This window comes from Dasypus novemcinctus, chromosome 3 (genome assembly GCF_030445035.2).
Source record: "Dasypus novemcinctus isolate mDasNov1 chromosome 3, mDasNov1.1.hap2, whole genome shotgun sequence".
Taxonomy (NCBI): Eukaryota; Metazoa; Chordata; class Mammalia; order Cingulata; family Dasypodidae; genus Dasypus; species Dasypus novemcinctus.
The window spans coordinates 31,187,870-31,215,710 of NC_080675.1; the positions used below are offsets into that span (position 1 = coordinate 31,187,870).

Here is a 27,841-nt window from a genome sequence, read left to right on the forward strand (position 1 = left end):
TAAGCTGTGTCCTCATGTCTGTTGGTGGAGCTTGGAAACCACAGTGCAGAGAGTCAGGAAGGGGAGATATGCATGTAAAGAGAAAGAGCAGGGTGAACTGGAACCCATGAGAATGGCCTGGATCCTTTATCAGTTCTCACTGCCTCCAACTTGCATTAAATAAGTGTTCCACTGGAGAAACTGGTGCTCTTCATCATGGAGCTAAACACGCCTGGCCCCAGAGTATGGCAAGCTGAAGGAGGATACAGGCGGAGGTTGTAGCACTTGAAAGCCCAGCTGCTGCCTCACACAACAAGGTAGCCAGCAGATTAGCGACAATGTGTATGAGCTACTTTCCAAGCATAAGGACAAAATGGTTGCTGCTTCACTTCTACCTTCCAAGTCTTAAAAATAGCTCTTGTGGCCCACCCTAACTGAAAAGGGATTCTGGAAAATGTATTATAGTTCAGCCTAGCCAACCTGACATATTACAAAGCTACAACAACTGAATCCCATTTTTGAGAATGCACAAGTGAATGATAAGACCAAAACCCATATTTGTGCAAGTTACAGTGTGCCGCGTTGGGCATGCTGATCTGGTTGGTTTTGAGCTCCTCTCTCCTTTGGAGCAGTAAACATCACTTGCAACATTAGGATGATCTACCTACTGCTCTGGTGTTATAAAGTGTTTCTTAGACTTGATGAGATTGTCCACGCTCTTCACTTCAAATGCCAGAAACTTTGCTTTTAAAGAGATCGAGGGTGTGGCATAATAGCCCTCCTATAAAAGGGAGTGGAGGCTTGAGTGACTTTGAATTCTGATCTCAATCTGGCCATTGCTATAAAATAAATAGATTAGGATTTTGAATATCATTATTCTCTTGGCTACAGAGAGAAGGCACTGGAAAAATAACTCCTTGAATAATGCTAAAATCTGTATGATATTCCTGTTTGCAAAAACTCTAGAAATCCAGAATTCTCCTGAGTAAAGGAGGATCCCCTATCCCCCTGGTGGTACTCCCAGAAGTAGTGAAAGCATTTCATGTCTTCATGTTGCAGGGCAGGATGTCAATGGGGCTGGCCCCTTTAAGACTCAGACTGAAGTAATCTGGTAGTTAAGGAGTCACAATGACAACTTTCTTGGGTAATTCTCCTTGGAAATGTAGTTCTTGCTCTCCAGGACCAGAAAGAGAGCTGATCTTCTCAGTTTGGGAGGTAAGTGATGTAGACAGATTTATACTTCTCTGGGTTTACATTCCAAGATCTAGATGTTGCTGCCCTATAGACAGGGAACCAATGATAATTAGTTTGGGCTGTTTTCTAAACTGTGAAAGAGAATACTTTTTTTGGAAATGTTGTCTTAGTTGGTCAGTCCTATTTTTAAAACCTAGGAAGGAGTGGAGAGGGGAAAGGTCCTGGCCCAAGAGCCCATGTGAAACCCACTGCCGATAGAAATTCAGCTATTGGAAAAACCACCTGCAGCCTGTATGTGAACATTACTTGTCATTTCTGTTCAGGTTTTACGGAATACCTGGATTCATAGGCTGTCAGTGATTCAAATCTTCCAGGACCCACACTCATACAGAGAAGTAGGTCTTCAAGTTCAGAACCTGGAAGGAGAGGTGTTTGAAGCTCCCCATCTCGGCTGTATTGTGACTTGGGTGCCTACACCAACATGCTTACACCCTCCTTCTTCCAGAACAGTGAACCGATTGGTTGGTATCTGTCTCTGCAGGAGATGGTTTCTTGGAAATGGACATGCTAAAGGACCTTGAGTCCCTGCAGTTTGAATATGGGGTTCCAGAGGAGAGTCGTACCTGGCTGTTTTTGCAGGGCCGTTTTCGGGGACTGATGATCAAGGCCTGTGCCCATGCAACCTTCTTCTGCAAGCTATTCTATGTTTTGAGGTAAGCTAGATTTCCAGGATCAGGCAAATGGAAAAGAACTGGACTGTGGAGAATCCCAATGACTCGATCTTCTTATATTGGAGTGTCTTCCTACTTCTTGACAGGGGGAGTGTCTTCCTACTTCTTCCAACCCAGTCAATCACTGTTGGTCTGAAAGGACCACAGAATTCCACACCAGGGTTCCTTGGCTGTGGTTACATAACAAATCATGAATTAGGGATAATTTTCTTGTAGTGGGTAGATTGATTGATTGATTGATTCATTCATTCATTCATTCACTGATAGGGACTACCTCCTGGTTTCCCACAACTGCTAATGAGGCAACAATCAAGCCATTCCTTGATTATTGGCTGAAAGTGGGGTTGGCTCTTTCTCTTTCTCTTGAGCTAATAGTGGAATGCTCCCTTCACAAGAAAGCCACCCAGGGCTTGGTGGAGCCACATGGCCAGATGACTTGTTTGTAACCAGGAATACTGATACGCAGAGAGTTCTGGTCCTGGCTTCTGATAGCTTTGTACAAACTGTAGCTCCAGACACTTCGCTAGGGAATATCTGTGAGTCAGATCCCTAGGGCTAGGCTCCTGGATTCTGTACTATTACATCAGAGCATAAGTCACCTCTTCACTCTATTTCTCAGTTTACTTTGAAACTAGATTAGCTCCTGGATGGTGGGACCAGATCTGAATGTAACATGTTATAGAAACAGCATTTGCCCAGGGAGGCAAACTGATCGATGCGTTTGATGATTGCCTGACTGATAAGGATGCCTAAACCTATTGGCTGCAACCAAGACAAACAGTGAGAAGCCAATATTTAAAACTCCCAGGAGGCATTTTATATTTGGAAGGATCAGTCACTGAGAGAAAACTCTTTTCAACCAGGAGAGAAGCCTTAAATTAAATGCGGCTTGTGATGTTATATGAAAACTCCATTTAAGTCTTTAAGACTCCTGTTTTTACAGAAATACAGACCAAGCATAAGTTTGTTTTATAAGTAAGCATAAACTAAGAACGCATGTATTTAGAGTTCAGCCTTTGTTGATCTGGTCCCAAGGAAATCCAGCCAGAACCAACAGTATGTGAACTCCTGGAAAGAGTGGTCCTAGATCCTTTACCCTCAATTTCTCTGATCTGTTTTCCCTTATAAACCATTTACTTTTATAAATCCTAATGTTCTTAAGAAACTAACTTATCTGGTTTTGCAAGTCTGTGCAGAATTGAACTACAAATTAAAATGAGTAGGTCTACGACAGAAGAGGGGTGAGCCCATTCTGGTAGCAAATGAAAATTGACAACTGTCTGCACAAACCAAAATGAGAGAACTGGACCACAATGTGTTATACATTATGGAATGATATATGATGGTCTGAGCCAGAGAAATGATAAATATCCAAATCCTGTGTTTAAGAAGGCAGTGAAATGCATACTACATGTAACAAAAAAATGTTCCTTTTAAAGTTTTACCCAGGCTTTAGTCCCTCGAAGGGGCATGCTTTAGTTTCTGGACAATTAACTGAGGAGGAACATTTCATTTTCTAATAACGCTGGATTAGCAGCACATAACTGGAATGCCTTATCTCTGAAGTACTCAAGGTGCCACTGGGTTTCCATGTGAGGAAGTTAAAGCAGAGAATGTTTGACAGTCAAGAAGAGCCACAGTCTGAACTGTATCTATGTATGTCACTGTCTGCTCACTCTTCAGACAATCGTTATATGAGAACCAAACCTCCGCAAGTCTCTCACCTGGGTCGTCTTTTTCGGCAACCCCTGCCAGCGAGCCGCTGAAGGTGGGCATCATTGGAGGTGGCCACCTCGGGAAGCAGCTGGCTCAAGTGCTGCTCCGGTTTGTCCCCCTCCCTGCTGAAAGCCTGCGGATCTCTACTCGGAGGCCAGAGGCCCTGGGTAAGGAGCAGTCTGTGCTAGCGAGGGGCTTGGCTGTGCCGTTTAGGTCTTGATAGAGTCAATATGAAAAGGTCCCTTGAAAGGACTTCTTGCATGCATCATGCTGAGTTCTTTGGGACTTGCTATCCCTGGAAAAGCTGGAAAGATGGCTTTTTAGCTTGTTTCTTCAAACAGTTTTCTTCTTCACTTGAATGTTTTATCTCCATCTCTCCTCCCTGTGCCCTTGGTGGTGTAATCTCTCTCTGAGTCTTTGATCCAGGGAAGCTTTCCAGAGTTCAGATCTTCCACCTTGACCAGTGAATAGTTTTGCTGAATGTCAAATAGTCCCAAATAGTTGGTCTTGCTTTTGAAAATAGCATTTACTGAATTTAAAAAAAAATGTTTTGTAATGATTTCATTTACTAATCTACGTGATAAAAATCAGATTAGTGGCTGCTTCTGGAGAGCTTGACTAAGAAGGGGTCCCTAGGGAACTTTCTGGGAAGATAAAAATGTTCTGTATCTTGAGAGGTGTGCGTTACGTGGGTGTATATATTTGCCAAAGCTGGTCAAACTTTATTCTTCAGATTTGTGTCTCACTTTATGTAAATTATACTTTAATAATAAAAGAATGTAAAATAATATTATGCATATTGTAGAAAATTTAGGAAATACAGGAGTGAAAACTCTCTGAGGAAGAAAATGACTACCTATAATCCCCTCACCAGGGTTATCATTTTCTTTCTCACTTTTTTTGGTGATTAGGTCAGTAATTTTCACTGTACATAGTTCTTTATATCCTGCTTTTTGCACTTAATGTATCATGAACATATTCCAACACAATCCAGCAGTTTTCAAAATCATGATTTTAAGACTGTATAATATTCCAAAGTATGGGTGCACCATAATTCATTTAACTATGCCCTATTTAGTTGGATTTCCTGATATATAATTTTCAAAATACAATTACTAGGTCAAAAATACATCTTTTAGATATAGTTTGTATGCAATGAGCTGCACATATTAAAATATACAATTAGATGTTTTGATACATGGACATATACACCTGTGAAAACATCACCACATTCAAGGTAATGAACATATATATCACCCCCGGAAGGTTTCCTTGTGCCCCTTGGTAATTCCTCTCTACCTCCTGTAGTGCTGCCCACCCAGGAAACTACTCATCTGATTTCTGTCACCATACGTTAATTTGCATTTCCTAGAATTATATATAAATGGAATCATATGGTATGTACTTCTTATAGTTAGCAGGAATTATTTTGAGATTTATGCATGTTGTTTCATATATCATATTCTTTTAATTTCTGAGTAGTATTCCAGTGAGGAACATCCCAGTTTGTTTATCCATTCATCTATTGATGGACATTTGCGTTGTTTCCAGTTTGGGGCTATTTTATTTTATTTTATTTTATTTTTTAAAAAGATTTATTTATTTATTTAATTTCCCCCCCTCCCCTGGTTGTCTGTTCTTGGTGTCTATTCGCTGCGTCTTGTTTCTTTGTCCGCTTCTGTTGTCGTCAGCGGCACGGGAAGTGTGGGCGGCACCATTCCTGGGCAGGCTGCTCTTTCTTTTCACGCTGGGCGGCTCTCCTCACCGGCGCACTCCTTGCGCATGGGGCTCCCGCACGCGGGGGACACCCTTGCGTGGCACGGCACTCCTTTGCGCGCATCAGCACTGCGCATGGCCAGCTCCACACGGGTCAAGGAGGCCCGGGGCTTGAACCGCGGACCTCCCATATGGTAGACGGTCGCCCTAACCACTGGGCCAAAGTCCGTTTCCCAATTTTGGGGCTATTTTAAATAAAGCTGCCTTTATTTTTGTGTACAAGTATTTTTGTGGACATATATTTTCACTTCTTTTGCGTAAATACCTAGGAGTAACATGGCTGAGTCATGTAGTAGGTAGATGCTTAATTTTTAAACAAACTTCCAGTATATTTTTTCAAATTGGCCTTCAAAAAAGGTGGGTCAGGTGTAAAAAATTTTCACCAGCATTATATAAGAACAACCATTTCACTACATCCTTGTTAATTCTGGGAATCAATTTTTAAAATCATTTAATATGCCTTTAGAATTTTGTTTTAATATATCTTTCATTGATCACTAGAAGACTTGATTATTTTTTCATAGTTTTATTGCTAGTTCATCTTTTCTGAGTTGCTTTGCCCAATTTTTCTATTGGAGTATTTTTGTTATTGATTTGTAAATGTTTTTTTCTATATTAAGAGGCCTTAAAAAATTTCACTACCCAATGCAAATTTCTTAATCCCAGCAATCGGACTAAAAAATATATTTCAATAGAATGAATATATTTTTGGGAAGCAATTTATTTACTCATAGTAAAAATTACAGTGTTAAAATATTACTTGTGTAAGGAAGTAAGAATTCAAAATGCTCACGATCAGCTTCTATGCACTTTTGATAACAACACATTAAAGAATGAGGGATGTGCATGTTTTCTAAATTTCCTCTTTGTCCTATCCATCTTCCAGGTTTATGAGTATCCAGATAACCTCAACATCAAATTTATCATGTACTCTTGGTCGTTAAGATAAGAATTCACCTCTCCAATGTCTGTAATATTTTCTGTTTTCCAATAACTCTTAAAACATACTACCAGATGTGAGTTTACATTTTAAATATTTACTTTTGAAAATTCATATTGCGATAAGTGCAAGCAAATGATTACCTACCAATGAGTGTTTTTATGCAATTATGAATTATCACATTTTTCTCTACATTTATAAAAATCCAATTATCATTAAATTGGGTAAGTATAACTTTGCAAATTCTTCCTAGTCTCCTCTGCCTTATACTCTTCAGACTTTCCCACCATCTCAAGCTAGTTAGCTGTGTAACTCTGAGCAAATCATATAACTTTTTTTTTTTGAGGTACCAGGGGGCCAGAGATTGAACCTTTGTATGTAGGAAACCGGCACTCACCCACTAAGGCACATTGGCTTCTTTGAGTTAGTTTTTTTCATTTGTTTTGCTTGTTTGGTTTTGTTTTCTTTCAGGAAACACCGGGAACCGAACCTGGGACCTTCCATGTGGGAGGCGGGCACTCAACTACTTGAGCCACATCTTCCAGTCACATAACTTCTTTTTTTCCTATCTGGTTGCATCATCATCTTTTTGGTGTGACACTTCACTGCATGGGGGGTGGCGTCTGCAGGGGCCTGCGCCTCTACGCACAGGTCCGGGACACCTTTTTTCTTTTTTACCAGGAGGTCACGGGGATTGAAACTGGGTCCTCCACATGGCAAATGAGAGCTCAAATGCTTGAGCCCGAGCCGCTTCCCCAGTCACAGAACTTCTTGAATCCCCAGTTTCCTCATCTCTAATATAAAATAATACTAGTTTCTGCCTCATGAATTTCTAGTGAGGATTACCTTAGGTAATGTAGAGAAAGTCTTTTATATATTATCTGGCTCATGCTCGACATTCAGTAAATTGGAGAAGGCTTCGTTGAAATTTCTTTCTTTCGAAAGAAAAAAAATCTGCAAAAGTCCAGTGTTGGTTCTAAAGGTAAAATAAGGATGAATTATTTTAGGATCTCAAGCACTGCTGCAGTGGCACCAGCTGCTTCTGAAAGCAGCTTATAGGGCTGGGGTGCTGCTTCGTGACTTTTAGGCGGCTTGTGGGGACGTCTTAGGATTTATGTGAGAATAAGAGTTGGGTTGATCTAATGAGATAAAATAATCATCGTCCTCTCCTCAGAGCTGATGTTCAGGTCAAACTTCTTTGCATTGTGCTCTCTCTTTCTTTATTCCTCCCAGATGAGTTCCAGAAAGTAGGAGTACAGTGCTTCTACCATAACACTTCTCTGGTGAAGTGGGCGGACGTGATCTTCCTCTGCTGCCTGCCTTCTCAGCTGCCCAACATCTGCTTAGAAATTCAAACCAGCCTTAAGAAAACCTGCACTGTGTTCAGCTTTATAGCTGCCGTCCCAATAGCCAGGTACCTTGTTGGGGTGAGGACAGAAGTGGCAGAATTGTCTCCTCATCTCTGGTTTCTGCACCCCACCTTCACCTGAGTCCTATCATCTTGGGGTTTGTCATTCCCAGTAATAAGGTGGAAGCAACTTTATCTGCAGAAGGACCCAGCCAGCTTTTCTAATTGTATCTCCTCACTTCTCCACCAACTGTAAGGGAAGCAGGGTAGTAAGCAGCAGCAGCAGCACTTGTGGGTAGGACATTTCCTTTGATGTGCAAATGTTTAGCTCTGTAATAGAACATTGCCTCCCACTAACTGAAGCTGAATAGCACTCCCCTTGTGCATCGAAAAGAACAACAACAGCATGAACTTATTGAAAGCAGGCAGCAAATATTATTTTTGTACCCCTTGTATCTAGCTCGGTGCCTGGCGTATGGTACCATTCCATAAGCGTTTGTTAGGTGGATAGATGAACAATTCAACTAACACGTAGCGCCCTCAGCACAGACCTGCGTTTACGGCTGAGCAGTGCTGTGCAACAAAGACTGTTGCCGGGGTTGGATGCGAGCACAGCGGTTTATGCTGTCATCTCTTCCAGTCCTGGAATTTCATTCCCTCTGTTGGTTTTGCTTCCAGACTGAAACTGCTGCTGAACCACACCAATATCTTGCGGCCTCAGTATCAGTGTGCTAACGATTTTGTCAACATCTGGGGGACCGATAAGGAAATCACAGCTGCACTCCGAGACCCTGCGATTCTTCAGGCTACCTGCCCCTACAGCCCTGCTGGTAAGGGCTCACGACATTTTTTGCACTCTTTTGAAAACTGCCTTCCCCTCCAACTGTTGCTATCCTATTAAATCCAGTTAAGGGGCAAAAAAGTGCAAGGTGACTACATCCTCAGCTATGTAGGTTTTGTATGAGAACAGTGTTTTGGGGTAAAAAACACCCTTTTTTTCAGAGAGCATTGAGAAGCCTGTTTGGACCCTTTAAGAATGAACTGGAAAGAACCAGAGGGATAACGTGTTTTAATCCCTCCCTGAGGAGGATGCAGTGTCTGGGACTAAAAAGTCTTTTTCCTGTTGTAATCTTGCACAGTTTACCCTGGTCTCTTTTCCTTATGGCAAGGATCATTCTAGAGAAGTTTTGCCATTAACAATGTCTGCATTAATCATGTTTGTTCTCCTGAGGTATGGTCAACACTTAAGTATTATGAAATAAATTAAAAAATAAAATAAAATTGTGTATATATATATATATATGTATGTATAAAGAGCAGAAATAGGGCTCTTGGCCTAGGAAGGAAGAGTGTTTACTTACCTTGAGTTTCAGATTACCAACCTGCCTTGGAAAAAAAGTGGTTATTCTCTTGCTCTGATTTGTCTTACCTTTCCCACAAATCATCCTTGGTGATGTTAACTGGTTTTTACCTTCTCATTGATTTTTAGGGGGAATAACCCTCAACATCAAGTTGCTGGAGGGAATTTTCTATGCAGCCCTAAACATCTGTACAGAAAAGAGCATGTACCACTCACATGCGCTGCAGGTTTTAAGTGAACTGTTTCTCTCTGAGCACTTTAAAGACTGTGGGATAGACAAAGCATCTTGCCCAAAATTTCAATTAACAGATTTTGTCAGTAAAGCTTATGCCAAGAACCTATCTCAGAAAAGGTAAGATGTCAGACACCTAGCCATTCCCATTTCTCTCCTAATAGTGGATTGTTTTCTTTTTCCTTTCATGATATTTATTGGCTCATTTAATTTGAATGACATTATCTTATTATAAAAATAGTAAGAGTTATGAATTTTCATCTGACCTATTCAACTATGAATTGCTAACCTTTGAAATACTGATTACCATGCTGGGCACAAAGTTACTCTATTACTCAAATCTGCTACATTGTTGCTACTCAAAGTACCAGCATCTGTAGACATCACCCAAATGCTTGTGAGAAATTCAGAATCTGGGGTCCAGCCCAGATCTGTGGTATCAGAATTTGTATTCTTACAAGATTCCAGGTGATAGTTATTCCATATTAAAGTCTGAGGAAAGGTGTTCTACATTCTTCTTCATCAAATGATCTGTTCAAAAGAGAGGTGTGTTGGGAAACGGACTTTGGCCCAGTGGTTAGGGCGTCCGTCTACCACATGGGAGGTCCGTGGTTCAAGCCCCGGGCCTCCTTGACCCGTGTGGAGCTGGCCATGGGCAGTGCTGATGCGCGCAAGGAGTGCCGTGCCACGCAAGGGTGTCCCCCGCGTGGGGGAGCCCCTTGCGCCCGTGAGGAGAGCCGCCCAGCGTGAAAAGAAAGAGCAGCCTGCCAAGGAATGGCGCCGCCCACACTTCCCGTGCCGCTGACGACAACAGAAGCGGACAAAGAAACAAGACGCAGCAAATAGACACCAAGAACAGACAACCCGGGGAGGGGGGAAATTAAATAAATAAATAAATCTTTAAAAAAAAAAAAAAAAGAAAGAGAGGTGTGTCATGTTACTATTTCTACTACAATGATAGTTTCTGAAGTCTCTTCATATTTCTATTATTTGCTTTATAGTTTAAACCCTATCATCTGATGAATATAAATTCATAATTGTTCTGTTGTTCTGTCTTCTTGGGGGATTATATTTTTTAATTGGCATGCCCCCTTTTTAAAGTAAACTTTATTTTGAGTATATTGTAGATTCACTTAGTTTTTTTTTAAGATTTTTAATTTATTTCTCTCCCCTTCCCCACCCCAGTTGTCTGTTCTCTGTGTCCATTCACTGTGTGTTCTTCTGTGCCCACTTGTATTCTTGTCAGCAGCACCCAGAATCTGTGTCTCATTGTTGCGTCATCTTGCTGTGTCAGCTCTCCGTGTGTGCGATGCCGTTCCTGGGCAGGCTGCACTTTTTTCGCGCTGGGCAGCTCTCCTTACGGGGTGCACTCCTTGCACATGGGGCTCCCCTACGCGGGGGACACCCCTGCGTGGCACAGCACTCCTTGCGCGCATCAGCACTGTGCATGGACCAGCTCATCACATGGGTCAGGAGGCCCAGGGTTTGAACCTTGGACCTCCCACGTGGTAGGCCGACGCCCTATACGTTGGGCCAAATCCGCTTCCCCACTTAAAGTTTTAAGAAATAACACAAGAGATTCCACTTACCCTTTCCCAGTTTCACCCACTGGTAACATCTTGCAAGCTAGTACAAAACACCCAGGATAGTAATATTGATCCATTCAAGACAGAACATTCCCATCCACAAGGCCCCTTATCTTGGCTTCCTTCCCCCAGCCTGGCAATCATTAATTTGATCTCGAGTTCTATAATTTTGTCACTTCAAGAATGTTATATAGATGGAATCATCTACTATGTAATTTTTTGGGATTGGCTTTTTTTCATTCAGTATAATTCTCTGGAGATTCACCCAAGTTGTTTTTATCAGTAGTTCACTCCTTTTTATTGCTTAGTAGTATTGTGGCATGGAGGTACCAGTTTACTCAACACTTGAAGGACATCTGGATTGTTTACAGTTTGGGGCTATTATGAATAAAGGTGCTATGAAAATCCATGTGCCAGCTTTTGTATGAATATAACTTTTCATTTCTCTGGATAAATGCCTAGGAGTACAATTGTGGAGTCATTTGGTCGTTATAGGTTTAGTTTGCTAAGACACAAACTGTTAACCAGATAGGATGTGCCATTTTATATCTCCATTAGCGATGTGTGAGGGATCCAGTTCCTCCACATTCTTGCAATCATTTGGTGCTGTCACTGTTTTACTTTAGCATTGAAGAAGTAGATCAATTTTGGGAGAATTCATATCTTTCTTAGGCTGAGTCTTCCCAACCATGAACACAATATGTCTTTCCATTTATTTAGATTTTCTTTGATTTGTTTTATGTCTTGTGGTTTTCAGTATACAAGCCCTGTATGTTTTGTTAGGTTTATACTTAAGTATTTCTTAAAAAAAAAAAACCCAACTGATTATAAATGGCATTGCATTTTAAATTTCAGTATCCATTGTTCATTGCTAGTATTTAGAAATAGAATTGATTTTTTTTGTTTGTTTATGTTGTGGCCTTGTTGTACTTACTGATTGGTTTCAGGAAGGTTTTTTGTACTGTATTTATATTTTGTACCATATTGGATCTTTTTAGCAATATGAAAAGCCTCTGTCAATACTCTTTTTTTTTATTCCCCCCTTGTGGCTTGCTTGCTGTCTGCTCTCGGTGCCCATTCGCTGTGCGCTCTTCTGTCTGTATTTATTTTTATTTATTCTGCCCCATCCCTCGCGGCTTGCCTGTTGTTTACTCTCTGTCCATTTGCTCTGAGCTCTTCTGTGTTCTTGCTTGTCTCCCTTTTTGTTGCATCACCTTGCTGAGTCGGCTCTCCACGGCGCTTGTGGGCGGGTGGCGTTCTGCAGCGTGCGGGCGAGGCTGCCTTCACAAGGAGGCCTGGGACACGAACCCAGGGCCTCCCACGTGGTAGACGGGAGCCCAGCTGAGCCACAGCCGCTTCCCTGTCAATGCTTTTTGACTTGAATTCTGCTGTTGACTAATATTGCCCATTTTTATTTGTATACAAACTTCTACTTCTTTCCCTACAGAGCTGAAGAGGATATTTTAAACCAAATTTATCAGATCTTTTCCTTCCCCAATGCCCATTATCTCCCTTATGTATCCTTATACTAAATTCCAGGGAAATATACTAAAAGGGATGTTGATATCAATATTACAATCATTCTGGAATTATGAATTCCTCTCCAAATGCACGCAGAGAAAGGTACATAAGTGTGAAAATGATCACAAGTACAATAAAAGTGACATATTGATTAGTTCCTGCTGGATTTCTAGTTTAGCTATGAATTTTAATTAGTTTGGGTAAAGAAAATGAAGAATCTTATTTCCAAGAGGAGGAATACTTTTTTAAAGGAGATGTTTAACAGCCAAATCAAAGTTTTTATTTTTTATTTTTCTCACCCCAGTTCTTTCCCTTGGTTTGATCTGACTGCTGTGCAACTCAAGGAAACTCCCTTTAGCCAACATCTTTCAAAGAACACTGCTCTACAGGACCAACTTTCCCTTCTATACTGTGCTACATTCGGCGTCTCTCAAACCAAAGAACAGCAGGTGGTTTCCATTGGCTCTCTATCCCAACAAGAGAAGAGACCCCAAGAACCAGATGCTTTCTCTGTCACAGGTTACCTCTAAAATGGGTATGCCCTGATTGTCTCTACTGGTGGTGGAAGTCACATGACTGTATTGTGTTTGCCACATGTTTGCTACAAATTCAGCACTAAGGAATTAGAAAACTATACAGTGGCTCTTTAAAACATGGAATAAAACAAGAGGTCCTTTACTTCAGTTCATTTGGGTGTGTTTGGCTTTAGAGAGCAACCAAATGACACTAAACAACCTAACCCATTAAGTAAGTTGCTCCCTCAAGAAGACCTGCTTAATACAAATTATTTCTCTTTTTAAAGTTAATTCAAGAAGTTCTGTCATTAGACAATTACATACTGCAGCTTCTTTTCCTGTAGCAATACATACCTGGAAAATAATAGTTTATTTTACCTACATTTTTGATAAAGAAGTAGTAAAATGTATGGTAAACTTAATTGAATTATTGCTCATTTCATGTTTATTTCAGCTAATATGACTGTCTGGTACTAACTGATTTAACGATGTTCCTGGGAGTGGACATAGCTCAAGTGGTTGAGCACCTGCTTCCCATGTACGAGGTCCTGGGTTCAATCCCCAGTACTTCCTAAAAGAAAAAAAAGGAACTATTCTCAGTTCCTTCCTCCCTCCCATAACTGACTACCAGTCAAACTCACAGTCCAGGAATTCTTCAACTACCCTAAGTATTGCTACCTTTGTTCTAATGAAGGGCTAAATTGAAACACAAATAAGGGAAGATGCTGTCAGTGGTAGAACTAGGAATGAAGCCAACAGTTAGGAGTCCTTAATGGAAAGGAGAAAAAGAAACACCAAAGACTACATTTCTTCTCCAAAGTAGTTTAGTTTGATCTTTCAGGCTAAGTAAAATGGCTTTCCTCTATGGTTCAGTGCAATGTAATGCCTCATTTTCTCCAGGGGAAATGGTTTGTAGAGCATAATCCTGTAATCCCGCTGCCTTAACAAATCCAGATAAGGTTAAGGCATCAGATTTTACCCCAGTATGACCTTTTTGCTCAAAAAATAAACCCATATTGTCCCGGTAGGGAAGGGTGATGCTGCGTTTAAATAATGGCTCTTCAATTCCCAGTAGCTCCCGCGTATGCCGAGAAATTACCTGCAACACAAGATAATTTTTAAATGGGTTTAATCTGAAAGTGCAGCTAATCAAAGGAGTTTTAATTTGTTTCTCTTGAATTCTAACCTCAAATTATTTCTATGGGAAAATAAAATAATGAAATAACACATTCAAAGGCTTACTCTCCTGACCTTATCAAAACAAAATTCTTTAAAAAATGTCAGGATATTATTTTCCTAAAGTGCCACTTACAGATATTTCTAGACCCTTGCTTCTGGTTCCCATTGACGGCTTCATTTCTTTCTTTTGGCCGAGTGATCTGACCAACCATAAGAAAAGATAATATGTTCAGATTAGGAGCCATGACTATCCCTGGGAAAGTTAATAATTACTTGTCTCTAAGGAGCTAAGTTAATTTGCAACTACGAAAAAAAACTAAAATCAGTGCTATTTAACATAACACTGTAATGCAGAAATTAAAAGTTCTATAAAACTACAGGTTGTATGTGGAAGAGTCACACTGGAATCAAGAAATATAAATTGGTGAAGCAGATGTAGGTCAAGCAATTGGGCTCCCACCTATCACACATGGAAGGTCCCAAGTTCAGTTCCCGGTGCCTCCTAAAAAAGACAGCAAGCAGGCACAATGGGCAGGTGCAGCTGATGCAACAAGATGATGCAACAAGAGACACAAGAGGAAAAACATGAGAGACACAACAAAGCAGGGAGGTTCCTGGTGCATCTAAAGAAGATAAACAAGACAAGGAGCTGGTGTGACAGGCAGGCGTGGCAAGCTGACACAGCAAGACGACACAAGAGGCACAAAGGATTTTTAATTCCACATTCTAAGAAGGTGATCCATATTCAGTGCTTTGCATCACTGCAGAGAACATACTGCACATGGCCTCAGATAGATATATGGAATGCATTTACTTTTTAAGAAGATTCTCTTATTACTGTATCATTGTGTCTTGTGTTGATCATGGTTTTAAAGGCTGTTATTTTATGTATAAATTACTGATGGTTTTATCTCATCATTATCGATTTACTTATGGTATATAACTATGCACATTTGCTTAAGTGGAACCTATAATTTCAATTAACTTAAAGACCTAATGGTGGTTCAAATATGAATCACCCATGCCACCACTATTAAAGCAGATATATAGTCTCCTTAAAATCTGCTTGTTGGTTCATGGACCATGGATTACTCTTTTTTTTTTTTTTAAGATTTTAATTAATTTATTCCCCCCTTGTTGTTTTTACTTGCTGTCTGTTCTCCGTGTTTATTTGCCATGTGCTCTCTCCGTGTCTGCTCATCTTTTCTTTAGGAGGCACTGGGAACTGAACTTGGGACCTCCCATGTGAGAAAGAGGCACTCAGTCGCTTGAGCCACCTCCATTCCCTGGTTTGTTATGTCTCTCATTGTGTTTCCTCTTTGTGTCACCTTGTTGCAACAGCTCGCTATACCAGCCTGTCGTGTCAGCTCATTGTCTTGCTTGTCTTCTCCAGGAGGCACCGGGAACCAAACCTGGGACTTCCAATGTGGTAGGTAGAAGCCCAATCATTTGAGCTACATCCGCTTCCCCATGGATTACTCTTAAATGCATTTCACTATGGGAAAGAAGCCAGACCAAAAATGCTACATTTTGTTTGATTCCATTTTGTGGCATTCTGGAAAAGGCAAAACTATAGGGATGAAAAACAGATCAGTAGTTGGCAGGGATTGGGGGTTGGGGAGAAGGGGTAATTAAAAAGAGGCCACAAAAGTGAATTTCTAGGGTGATGGAATGTTCTGTACAGTATTGTGGCAGTGGATACATAACCCTATACATTTGTCAAAACCCACAGAACTGTACACCACAAAGAATGACTTTTACTGTTGGAAAAAAAAAAAAGATGTTAGTGAACTCAAGATGGAATATAGGCTGGTTGACAGAGGAATCTAACTGTATTACAAAGTAAGACAGTCTTGCTGGAGGGGGTGGGGAAGAAAGGAGCTGAATAACTTGGAAAATAACTTGGAAAACAATGTTTTGTGCAGATACTGTAAGGCTAAAGACAAAAAGAACTGTACAAAAACACTGTACTGTATGTGGCAAATTTGTTTCTCATAGGGATACATATATTTTATTTTATTGTTTTTTAAAAAGATTTATTTTTATTTATTTCTCTCCCCTTCCCCCCCCACACAGTTGTCTGTTCTCTGTGTCCATTTGCTGCATGTTCTTCTTTGTCCGCTTCTGTTGTTGTCAGCGGCACAGTAATCTGTGTTTCTTTTTGTTGCGTCATCTTGCTGTGTCAGCTCTCCTTGTGTGCGGCGCCATTCTTGGGCAGGCTGAACTTTCTTTCGTGCTGGGCGGCTCTCCTTACAGGGCTCACTCCTTGCGCATGGGGCTCCCCTACGTGGGGGCACCCCTGAGTGGCAGGGCACTCCTTGCGCGCATCAGCACTGCGCATGGGCCAGTTCCACACAGGTCAAGGAGGCCCGGGGTTTGAACTACGGACCTCCCATGTGGTAGACGGATGCCCTATCCATTGGGCGAAGTCCGCTTTCCTACATATATTTTAGATAAGTAGAGTCAGGTTTCTCACTGTCAGAGAAAGAAGTTATAAATAAGTGGGGACAGGGTTAGAATGGAACCTGTGGTGCCAGATTAGTCTTAGCTATCAATATGAACTCATATTTTAATATATATACAGAAGCATAGATATTTGTGTACATATTAGTCAGTATACATGCATATATTACCTAGCTCTTTCTGCTGAGAGTGCCTAGAAGCAGTGATATCCCAGTAGCAACAAGTATATATAGTGCCCACAACTTGGTTTCTAAATACCGTTCTCCAATAAATGAAACCACAGCTCCTTTGAGGAAGGGTCGATTCTAGGGTTGCTGCAAGTAAAATACAAGATGAGCTTGAAGTAACTTGCTAGAAAGGAGGTGCTAAAAAAAAAAAAAAATGGAGCATGTCAAAAGGATGCAGGAGTCAACCTGAAAGGGCTCCCAACAGCCACAGACAGAACAATTTGAGCAACAAAATAAATACATAATACTGGGTTTTAAGCCCAAGAATAAAACAAATATCCATAAGTCCATGCTGATATAAACATATAACTAAATAAATTAAAAATGGGGGAGAAGGAAGAACTAAACCAAAGAGTTCCTTATGGAAGAGCTCCAGTTAAACATAGAAGTAATGAGGGAAATAGAAAATAATCTTTAGAAGAACATAGTAATGACTGCTACAGGCAAGATCCACTAATGAATGCTAAAATTAGTGGGCAAAACCTTAAGGAATAACAGGATATTTGCATAGCCTCAAACTTTCTCCCTCAAAATATTTATTCCTGTGGTTATTTTTTTTTTAGGAGGTACCAGAAATTGAACCCAGGACCTCGTATTTGGGAGGCAGGCCCTAAACCACCGAGCTACATCTGCTTCTCTATTGTGGTAATTTTAACATCTATCTGTGAACTCTTTTGATACTCCTTCTGTCATGAGGTGGTGCTTAATTGCCCTCTCCTTGAATGTGTGCTGGAATTAATAGTTTACTTCTTTTTTTTTTTGGTGCAGAAGAGAATCTCTTTATTTTGGAATTTTTCTCTCCCATCTTTGGAAACACACAAACCTATACTAACAGGTACCTGTTGTAAACTAGGCCACAAACCCCACAAATTACAGAGAATCCCTTTTCAATTTTAAAATATTTCAATAGCTTACTTCTAATGAACAGCATATGAAAAAGGAAACACAATAACTTTACACTGGAGAAATGGGCAAAGTGGCAAGAACCATCTCAACTAAGTGATCAAGGTTAACATCAGCAATAAGAAGTCATGTTGATATCATGTAACCCATTTGATGTGATGAAAAGGACTCATCATTTCTGTGATTGTCTTTCCCCAAATCTATAACCTCAGTCTAATCATGGAAAACTCTAGACAACTTAAAATTGAGGGAAATCTACAAAATGCCTGAGCACTACTCATTAAAAGTGTTAAGGTCATGAAAGAGAAGGAAAAAGTAAGAAACTGTCACATATTGGTGGACACCAAGAAAACGTAACGGCTAAATGCAATGCAGTATACTGGACTGGATACTGGAATGAAAAAGAACATTGGTAGAAAAAGAGGGTAAATCTTAATAAAGTCTGTAGTTTATTTAATAATGTATCCATGTTAATTTCTTTGTTAAAAATAAACGTACCATGGTTATATAAGTGTTTATATTAGGAGAAGCTAGGTTAAGAGTATATGAGATGGTGGCAAGCAGACTTGGCCTGATGGATAGGGCCTCCTTGACCCATGTGGAGCTGGCCCAAGTGCAGTGCTAATGCGCGCAAGGAGTGCCGTGCCACGCAGGGGTGTCCCCCGTGTAGGGGAGCCCCACGCGCAAGGAGTGTGCCCCGTAAGGAGAGCCACCCAGCGTGAAAGAAAGTGCAGCCTGCCCAAGAACGGTGCCACACACATGGAGAGCTGACACAACAAGATGACGCAACAAAAAGAAACATAGATTTCTGGTGCTGCTGATAAGGATAAAAGTGGTCACAGAAGAACACACAGTGAATGGACACAGTCACAGAAGAACACACAGCGAATGGACACAGAGAGCAGACAACCTGGGGAGGGGGAAGGGGAGAGAAATAAATAAAATAAAATAAATCTTTAAAAAAAAAAAGAGTACATGAGATGGGAAGTAGATTTGGCTCACTTGACAGAGCATCTGCCTACCACATGGGATGTCCAGTGTTCAAACCCAGGGCCTCCTGACCTGTGTGTAGCTGGCCCACGTGGAGTGCTGATGCACGCAAGGAGTGCCGTGCCATGCAGGGGTGTTCCCTGTGTAAGAAAGCCCCATGTGCAAGGAGTGTGCCCCATAAGGAGAGCCACCCTGTGCAAAAAAAAAGGGCAGCCTGCCCAGGAGTGGCACCACACACATGGAGAACTGATTCAGCAAGATGACACAACAAAGAGACCCAGTTTCCTAGTGCCACTGACAAGAATACAAGCAGACACAGAAGAACACACAGTGAATGGACACAGAGAGTAGACAATTGGCGGGGGTGGGCGGAAGGGGAGAGAAATAAAATCTTAAAAAAAAAAAGAGTATATGAGATTGGGGTGATGAAGTTTTGGTAATGGATAGTGGTTATGGTAACACAACATTAAGAATATACTTAAGCACAGAACTGTACGCTTGAGAGCAGTTAAAATAGGAAATTTTGAGTTGTATATTTAATACCACAATAAAATTTATATATATAAAAAAAGACGGGAGTGGATGTAGCTCAGAGGTTGAGTGCCTGCTTCCCATGTAAAAGGTCCTGCCTGGGTTCAATCCCCTGTACCTCCTAAAAGGGGGGAAAAAAAGTACAAGGGGACTCTGTATTATCTTTACAACTCTTCTGTAGAGCTAAAATTATTTGAAAATTAAAAGTTTAAAAAAATGGAAAAAAGATTTTTGTCTAGTAATGCTTAATTACTGGCATATTGTGAATTTGTGCTATTTAAATAGCTTACAATAAAGTAAGTATAGTAAACTTTAAAATTGCTGAGATATTTTAAAGCTGATAGGGCTATGTTTTATAATATAAAGTCATGCATACAAGAGGAGCATGCTCTTCTCTAAGCATTTATCAAAGCTTTTTTTTTTCACTTGAAAATTGGCATAAATGGAATAAATTAAAATATCTTGAGAAAAATTTTCTAAAAGAGAAAGTTGAAGCCAAATGCTATTCTGGAATAAGGGTCTAACTTTTTCTCCCTCTTTTTACTATGAGAAATGATAAAAAGTGGGAAAATAGAGATAGTGGTTTTAAGAATTCCTTTTGCCAGATGAGAATAGGAATTAGTGCTTTCCTCCTGCACTACGCATCAGTCTCACCAACACATTTAGTTCTACTTTGGTCATCTTTGTATGCTGCGGTATGAGCAAAGAGGAAGGCTAGTTATTTGTGCAGGTGAAGTATGAGTAACTCTACAATTAAGGAAGTAAACGGAAGATTTGAAGATAATAGAAACTGGTCATAAATTAACTGCAAGGCTTGTGAAGGAGGTGCATAGGGAGATGTGGTTCAAATTCTTAGCAGAATGTCCAGAATACTGTACTCAACCAACCTGTTCTTTCCCCATTCCTCCCGCTCTTCCAAAGTTCATAAATGATGATACAGGGGAGTTAAACATGAAATAAATAACTACATGTTTAAGTGTTATGGGATTAATTGTGATGTACGAAGTACTAATTACAATATTGGGATTAAAAGTGCTTAGTACATCAGTAAGGAAGGTAACTATGGCACCCACATGCTTGTGTATGATCTCTTGAAATTTATTTGTCTAATATAACTTTCTGATGTGGACCTTTGTATGAAGAAAAGCTGGTCTAACATACCTTTAAATATCTTCATGTTATTCTAGTGACCTCAAGGAGGTCACATTTGTCTGAGGACACTGGTAATAAGTATTCCAAAGTCTGTTTATTCAAACTTATAAGGATAGACCCCAGGGTTCATTGTTTACTCTTGAGGATTTTAGAAGATTTCTAAGGGCTCTTGTTTCTTACAAGATTAGGAAAAGCATAAGAAGAATTTTTATTATTACATGCTGATATTGTACTTTTGGAATCAGAATGTCAAGAAAGAAAAATGAGTCTGCAGGCTCTTGATAATGAGCTTTCTCATGTTGAAAAAATTAAAATTCCCAGCACTTAAATGTTTCAGGAATTTGGATTACAAGTTACTATTTTGCTAATTCAGTTCTTTATTTCTATGTAGAAAATTCAGTACACTATATATAAGTAAAACTTAGAGCTCATAAACACAGTTGTATCATCTTTGAACATAAAAAAAGAAAGTTATTTATCTGGCAGCACTTGGTAGCTTTGCAAGGGTGTGCTTGGAAATATCAACTTGTAATAAGTTGTTTTTACCACATTATATATGTGGAGGGCTCATGGTTACAAAATATTCATTCAGATAAGCAGTATAGTATAGTGGTTTAAAAAGATCATGGATTGGGAAGTCACAGAGAATAGGATTTTTAAAAAAATCCTAGCTCTCAAACTTACTAGCTGGATGATCTCTGTATGTTGCTTGACCTTTCTGAGCCTTGGTCTTCTCTTTCGTAAAATGGGGACTAAGTGAAATAATGCATGTACAAGGCCCAACATATAGTAAGCCCCTCAGCAGAGGATAGCTATTAGAATTCAAATGATTAAATGTTCAGTCAGGACTGTGTTTGAAAAAAGAATTTCCATGTCTTGTTGGCAATAAAAGTACTTGGGTAGGGAACAGATGTAGCTCAATTGATTGAGCACCTGCTTCCCATGTACAAGGTCCTGGGTTTGATCCCCAGTACCTCCTAAAAACAAACAAACGAAACAAACAAAAAAACAGCTCTCACTGGGGAGCAGATGTAGCTCAGTGGTTGAGCGCCTGCTTCCCATGTACGAGGTCCTGGGTTCAATCTTTGGTACCTCCTAAAAAAAAAAGCACTTGGGTATTATTTAAAGTGTAGTTTTCTAATTTAAAAAAAATCATGTAAGGGAAGTGGATGTGGCTCAAGCAATTGGGTTCCCACCTACCATACAGGGGCAGGGTCCTGGGTTCGCTGACCCGCAGCACAGTGAGCTGGCCCACATCGCAGTGAGCTGGCCTGTGTTATGAGCTGATGCAACAATAACAAAGAAAAACTTATGATTTATGGGATTATATGGTTCTAAGGTCTGATGAAAAGTTACCTAGGGAACAGATTCCAGGATCTTACCCTAGACCTAATGAATCAAAATCTCTGGGGAAGTAGATTTGGCCCAAAGGATAGGGTGTCCGCCTACCACATGGGGGGCCCAAGGTTCAAACCCCGGGCCTCCTGACTCGTGGAGCTGGCCCATGTGCAGAGCTGATGCGTGCAAGGAGTGCTGTGCCACACAGGGGTGTCCCCCGCGAAGGGGAGCCCCACACGCAAGGAGTGCGCCCCATAAGGAGAGCCACCCAGCGCAAAAAAGTGCAGCCTGCCCAGGAATGGTGCCGCACATATGGAGAGCTGACACAGCAAGATGATGCAACAAAAAGAAACACAAATTCCCGGTGCCACTGACGAGAACAGAAGCGGACACAGAAGAACACATAGCGAATGTACACAGACAGCAGACAACTGGGCAGGGGAGGAGGAAGGGGAGAGAAATAAATAAATAAATAAAATCTCTGGAAGGTAGGACCCAGGATTGTATTATTTTAAAAATCTCATCTGATTCCAAAGACTATCCAAGCTTAGGAACCACAGAGGTAGAGCATTTATGGTCATAGTGTAATGAGTGAAACCACTGCTATGCTTGGGGTGGGGATGCTAAAGGAAAGGTTACAAATGAGATTATGTATTTGAAGCTTTGTAAATTGTCAAACACTACAAATGGAGGGTACAATTATGCAAAGAAGCATAATCATGGACTACTGGTGCTGGAGAAATCTTAGGAAACTAAGGCTCAGAGAGGTTAATGTGCCTTGTTTCAAAGTTAAGTAGCAAAGCAGGTGTTGGGGACTGAATCATGTAATTGAAAAAAGGCATAATCCGGTTCCAACCCCTGGTTTTGTGGTTGTAAACCCATTTGTACTTAGGACCTTTGAAGATCTTATTAGTTAAGGTGCGCCCAAACTGAACAAGGGTGGGCCTTAATTCAATATGGCTGAAGTTCTTATAAGCAAAAGAAACTGGGCACAGAAGAAATAGCTATGGGTGCAGCTAGAAGCTGGAAGTCAACAGAACCTAGGAGACAAAGGAGAAGATGCCCCCATGTGCATTGCCACGTGACAGAAAAATCGAGGAACCCCAAAGATTGTGGGTCAGCCAGCCCCAGAAAGCTATAGTCTTTGGGGAGAAAGCATTGCCCTGCTGATGCCTGGATGTTGGACTTCTCTTAACCTAAAACCCCAGAGGCAATAAATTCCCATTGTTTTAAGACAACCCAATGCATAATATTTGTTTTGGCAGCAGGGAAACTAAAACAGCAGGCAAAATACGTATGATGTTATACAAGTGCCATATGGATGTTAGAGATATAAAATGTTATGAGAGCTTGAGCTGCTGGCTGGGAAAGTCAGGAAACATTTCATATGGAGGTAAGAATTCAGCTAGGCCGTGAAGGATGATTAAGATCCATGTAAGTAATATAGGGGAAGGCAGAAGTGAGCAAAGATGCAGAGGGAGGAATGTGACTTAGACCTGATAGGCTGGAACAGAAAATTCTTGTAGAGAAGTGATAGGAGAGGGAATGTTGGTTGGGAAATTGTGGAGGGCCATGGATGCTAAGTTAAAGAGTTGATGCTATCCTGTGAGCAAGAGGGATGTGGTGAAGGTTTCTGAGTAGGGCTGTGAAATAAACAAAAGAAGGTGACAGATTAAAAGCAAAGGCCTTGAATCCAAAGGGTCCATGGTGAGAGACTAAAGCCAAGAAGCTGCTGCAGTGTTCTCAGTCTGAGGTGATGAAGATCTGCAAAAAATGGGACTGGAGAAAATCGGTAGTTTAAGCACAACAGGATCTTGGGATCTTTGTGGGGATCAAAGGAGAAAGTGGGAGCAACCACTGTGAGCTTGGGCGACTGGGAATCTGATGACACCACTGACAGAAACAGGAAGCCAGGCTGGAAGAAAAGGAGGATGGGTTTGTTAGCGTTCTCTCTACACAACTCACCTTCATGTCCTCAAAATCTGTTATCCCCATCTGAGGGAGGTTGGCACAGTTTACATGGATGAGTTTCCGGCCACTGATGAAATTTGTGGTAAAACACTCCTGTCAATAGAACAAGAACGTCACTTGAAAGATGTACTGCAAAGAGCAGGAAAAAAGTTTTTTAAAAAATAAACCACGTTTCTTTTCAATTCTAAACTGAGAAATTTTTAAAATTTTATTTTTCACGCTAATACCACATTCTTCCATCTATGATCCTAATTAAATTTCATGCTGCTCTTTAAATTTTTTGTCAGTCTACAACCAGTTCTTCTTCATGCCTCGATTACCTTTTAAAGTAGATGGGGGAGGGCAGCAGACTTGGCCCAGTGGTTAGGGTGTCAGTCTACCACATGGGAGGTCCACGGTTCAAACCCTGGGCCTCCTTGACCCGTGTGCAGCTGGCCCATGCGCAGTGCTGATGTGCTTGCACGCAAGGAGTGCCATGCCATGCAGGGGTGTCCCCTGCATAGGGGAGCCCCACGCACAAGGAGTGTGCCCCGTAAGGAGAGCTGCCCAGCATGAAAGAAAGTGTAGCCTGCCCAAGAATGGCGCCACACAAACGGAGACCTGACACAACAAGATGACGCAACAAAAAAAAACACAGATTCCCATGCCGTGACAACAACAGAAGTGGACAAAGAAAATGCAGCAAATAAACACAGAGAACAGACAACCGGGGAGGGGGGTGAAGGGGAGAGAAATAAATAAATAAATCTTAAAAAAAAAAAAGTAGATGAGGGATAAAATATTTCAATTCTTGTGTTGTTCTATATAGTTGCCTAAAAATGAGTTGACATCAATGAAATAAGACATTAACCCTACCTTTTTAATAAAAATTATTTTAGGTTAATTGGCTACTTAAATTTTACTACTCTTAGGTGCTCATGAGACACATGACATATTTGAGGTAGGCACTCTAAATAGTACAAGTTCAAGGTAAGGGAGCTGCCACTAAAACAACTTGACAAGATAGCAGAAAGTCAGATTGCAGAGACAAGTGTGATCACAGGGATGAACAAGAAAAACAAACATGACTCTCCACCCCCCCCAGTACAAATATACATCAGTGCAAAACAAAAGGCCAAAATAAAAATCCAAGTTACCCCTACCACATTTCAGGGCTTATCTGTACTTAGTGAAAGAGAAGGCAAACATGCTCAGGACACAGTGGAGGATTAAGAGGTGGAAGAAGGGAAGTGGATTTGGCTCAACTGATAGAGCGTCTGCCTACCATATGAGAGGTCCAGGGTTCAAACCCAAGGCCTCCTGACCCGTGTGGTGAACTGGCCCGTGCACAGGGCATGCAAGGAGTGCCCTGACATGCAGTGGTGTCCCTCACATAAGGGAGCCCCATGCGCAAGGAGTGTGCCCTGCAAGGAGAGCTGCCCCATGTGAGAAAAGTGCAGCCTGCCCAGGAGTGGCACTGCACACACGGAGAGCTGACGCAGCAAGATGACGCAACAAAAAGATACAAATTCCCAGGGCCACTGACAAGAATGCAAGCAGACACAGAAGAACACACAGCAAATGGACACAGAGAGCAGACAACTGGTGGGGGGGGAGGGGAAAGAAATAAATAAATAAGTCTTGAAAAAAAAGGAGAAGAAGATGAGAAGTTAATTTCAAAAAAAGTTATTTTTGTATACCTTGTACTGAGGGAAGCCTAGCTGGCTAATCCAGTCCGCAACCTCTTCTGGGCTCCATTTAAGACACGCAAATTGTTCAGTTTCTTTTGGCTGGGTTTCTTTAATGTCAGGTACCAGTTCTTCCTCCTCTTGGTACAAATCTACAATTTTCTCTCCACCAAAGGACTCCCTTAAATCCCTCTGGATCCCTGAGGAATGTGAGTTTGAGATGGTTTCATAGATAACATTTGGCTTTTGGAGTTTTTCAGAAAACTCATAATCTATTTTTGTTAGTTCGATTTCACTTTCTTTGGAGGACCCTAAAGGAGAGTCTTTACTTTTAGTTTTTTTTATTGTTTGGTATTTGGGGTGCTCTAGTTCATCTACTTTTTCAGAATACTTAAATTTGATTGGCTCTCGTCTACCTTCCTTGGAAGATTCTAAATGTGTCTCTCTTCTAAATAGTGGTTTGGCTTTATCTGGAAACTCTTGACCTTCTTCTGCAGTTGATTCTTTTAGTATCTTCTCTTGAGCCTCTGGTTTGATCTCCTGTGGTGGCATATGACCTGCTTCCTCAGTTGGAAACTCTGGTTTAGTGTGCTCTGGTGGCTCTAGATTTTTCTCCTCATTTGAATCTCTTAGTGTTTCCTGTAGTTTGTATTTCTGTGGTGACACTAGTCCTGGCTCCCCAGATGATTTTCTTGACTTCTCTTTTTGATCTACTGGTTTCTTGTTCTCTGGTAGCTCTTGAATTTCTTTCTCATTTGACTTTCTTCTTGGTCTTCCTGTTTTGGTATTTCCTTGTGGCTCTACACTGGTTTCCTCAATTGTTTTTTTTGATTCTTCCTTAAGAAACTCTGATCTGATCTCCTCTAGAGGCTCTGGAATTCCTTCAATTGACTCTCTTCGCATCTGCTCAACAGACTTTCCTGGCTTCTGATCTGGAAACTCTGATTTAGCCTGCTTGGGTGGCTCTGTCTCTATCTCTTCAGTTGACTTCTTTTGTATCTCCTCTGGAACTTCTGGTTTAGTGTCTCCAGGAGGCTCTAGACTTAACTCTTCAATGGACTTTCTTAATTTCTGGTCTGAAAACTCTAGTTTAGTCTGCTGAGGTGACTCTGCCCCTTTCTTCTCAATTAACTTCCTTTCACTCTCCTCTGGATCCTCTGGTTTAGTCTCTTCTGGAGTTTCCAGACCTGTCTCCTCAGCAGACTTTCTTGGTTTCTGATCTGAAAACTCTGGTTTAGTCTGCTCAGGTGGCTCTATCCCTTTTTCCTCAGTTAATTTTCTTCGAGTCTCTTCTATCTCTGGTGGCTGTAAATCTGATTCTTCAACTGATTTTTTTGATTTCTGACTTGGAAATTCTGGTTTGGTCTGCTCTAGAGGCTCTAGATCTGTCTCCTCATATTGCTCTCTAAGTAATTCCACTGGAGCCTCTGGTTCAGTCTCCTCTAAATCTAGCCTTGTCTCACTGAGCGTGTCCCCTGGAACCTCAGGCTTGGTTTCCTTTGGTAGCTCTAGATCTGTTTCTTTAGCTGACTCTATAAGTAAATCTTCTGTAACATCTCGTTTGACCTCCTCGGGTGGCAATAACTCTGGCTCCTTCTCAAGTATTTCATCCATAGGGATTTCCAAATCCCCGAAAAGCTCTCCTCCCATTTCTCTGGATGTCTCCTGCTTTACCTCTTGTAGAATCTCTGGCTCAGTCCTCCTAGATAGGTCTATTTCAGACCCATTGAAAATGTCTTCCTTGTTCGACCTGGCTGGTTTTAGCTGCACATAGTCAGCATTCTCTGATGGTCGCTCTTTGAAATAATCTTCCTCAGTCTCTGGCTGTGGTTCTTGATCAGTCACTTCGAGTAGTTCCGGGTCTGCCTCTGCAGTGGTGTCTGGTTCAGCATCTTCATCCAATTTAGGATGTTCAGACAGTGTAGGGCTTACAGACCGGCGGTCCTCATCTTCATCCGGTTCCGAATAGTAATCATCTGGGACATCCGCCATTAAGCTGGTTAGCAGACGCGCCCAGGCCTCCTAGCAACTCCAACTTCCGATAGCGTCTCTATGGATACCACGATTTCCGGAAGTGTCTTCCTGAATCTGCCCTAGGTTTTATTTGCTCTTTCAAGCCCTGCCTTTAAAAATCTGCGATCAGAAGGCCGCAGTAACCCCTTCTCACGTCCGCTTGGCCAATCTCCGCTGGCCGGAGCCCCAGCTACAGCTACCGGCCAGCCCGCTTTGCCCGCAGCCGCACCTTTCGGCCGGCGGGCTCCGCTCGGCTTTTTCCGGCACGCCCCGGCCGCGCTCGCTCGGTCTTCGGCTGTTTCCGGAGCCACCCGCGGCTGGCGGCGGAGAAGCTCGGGCGCCGGCTGCAGATGTCGGACCAGCTGGCGGCTGACAGGCCGGGCTCTTGGAGCCCCGCAGCCCTCCGAGCGTCGGCGGGCGGCGTCGGGGACGGCCCAGGAGAGGAGGGGAGCCAAGCGGCCGCCTCAGGTACGCAAGGCCGGCTCGCGGGCAGGTGGGCGCAGGCGGCC

General features: G+C 41.6%; 3 protein-coding genes across 8 annotated transcripts in view; 2 read left to right on the forward strand and 1 right to left on the reverse strand.

Annotated features, from left to right (window-relative positions):
* The first annotated feature begins 1,116 nt into the window (after positions 1-1,116).
* On the forward strand, positions 1,117-13,066 carry NOXRED1 (NADP dependent oxidoreductase domain containing 1). Its single transcript, XM_058292978.1, has 7 exons — positions 1,117-1,194; positions 1,715-1,886; positions 3,588-3,787; positions 7,570-7,750; positions 8,363-8,514; positions 9,174-9,396; positions 12,688-13,066. Exons 2-7 carry the CDS (start codon positions 1,732-1,734, stop codon positions 12,911-12,913), a joined length of 1,137 nt encoding a protein of 378 aa, XP_058148961.1. The 5' UTR covers positions 1,117-1,194; positions 1,715-1,731; the 3' UTR covers positions 12,914-13,066.
* SAMD15 (sterile alpha motif domain containing 15) lies at positions 12,657-27,414 on the reverse strand. Of its 5 annotated transcripts, none has more exons than XM_058292975.1 (4): positions 25,332-27,414; positions 23,647-23,745; positions 14,211-14,277; positions 13,883-13,997 (listed from the first exon to the last, which is right to left on the reverse strand). In XM_058292975.1, exons 1-4 carry the CDS (start codon positions 27,309-27,311, stop codon positions 13,960-13,962), a joined length of 2,184 nt encoding a protein of 727 aa, XP_058148958.1. In that variant the 5' UTR covers positions 27,312-27,414; the 3' UTR covers positions 13,883-13,959. The 5 variants fall into 5 exon arrangements, 4 of the variants coding, with proteins under 4 accessions (XP_004453605.1, XP_058148958.1, XP_004453607.1 ...); XR_001118311.3 differs by lacking the exons at positions 13,883-13,997; positions 14,211-14,277 and adding exons at positions 16,059-16,552; positions 16,711-16,905; XM_004453548.3 differs by lacking the exon at positions 14,211-14,277 and having other exon boundaries at positions 12,657-13,997.
* The window catches only part of TMED8 (transmembrane p24 trafficking protein family member 8), a 52,708-nt gene continuing 52,262 nt past the window's right edge, over positions 27,396-27,841 (forward strand). The window contains exon 1 of one of the 2 annotated variants that reach the window (XM_004453551.4): positions 27,396-27,800. In XM_004453551.4, coding sequence (XP_004453608.1) covers positions 27,683-27,800 — 118 coding nt within the window. In that variant the 5' untranslated portion in view covers positions 27,396-27,682. The remainder of the gene's footprint in view (positions 27,801-27,841) is intronic. The other variant, XM_058292980.1, reaches the window with a different exon arrangement.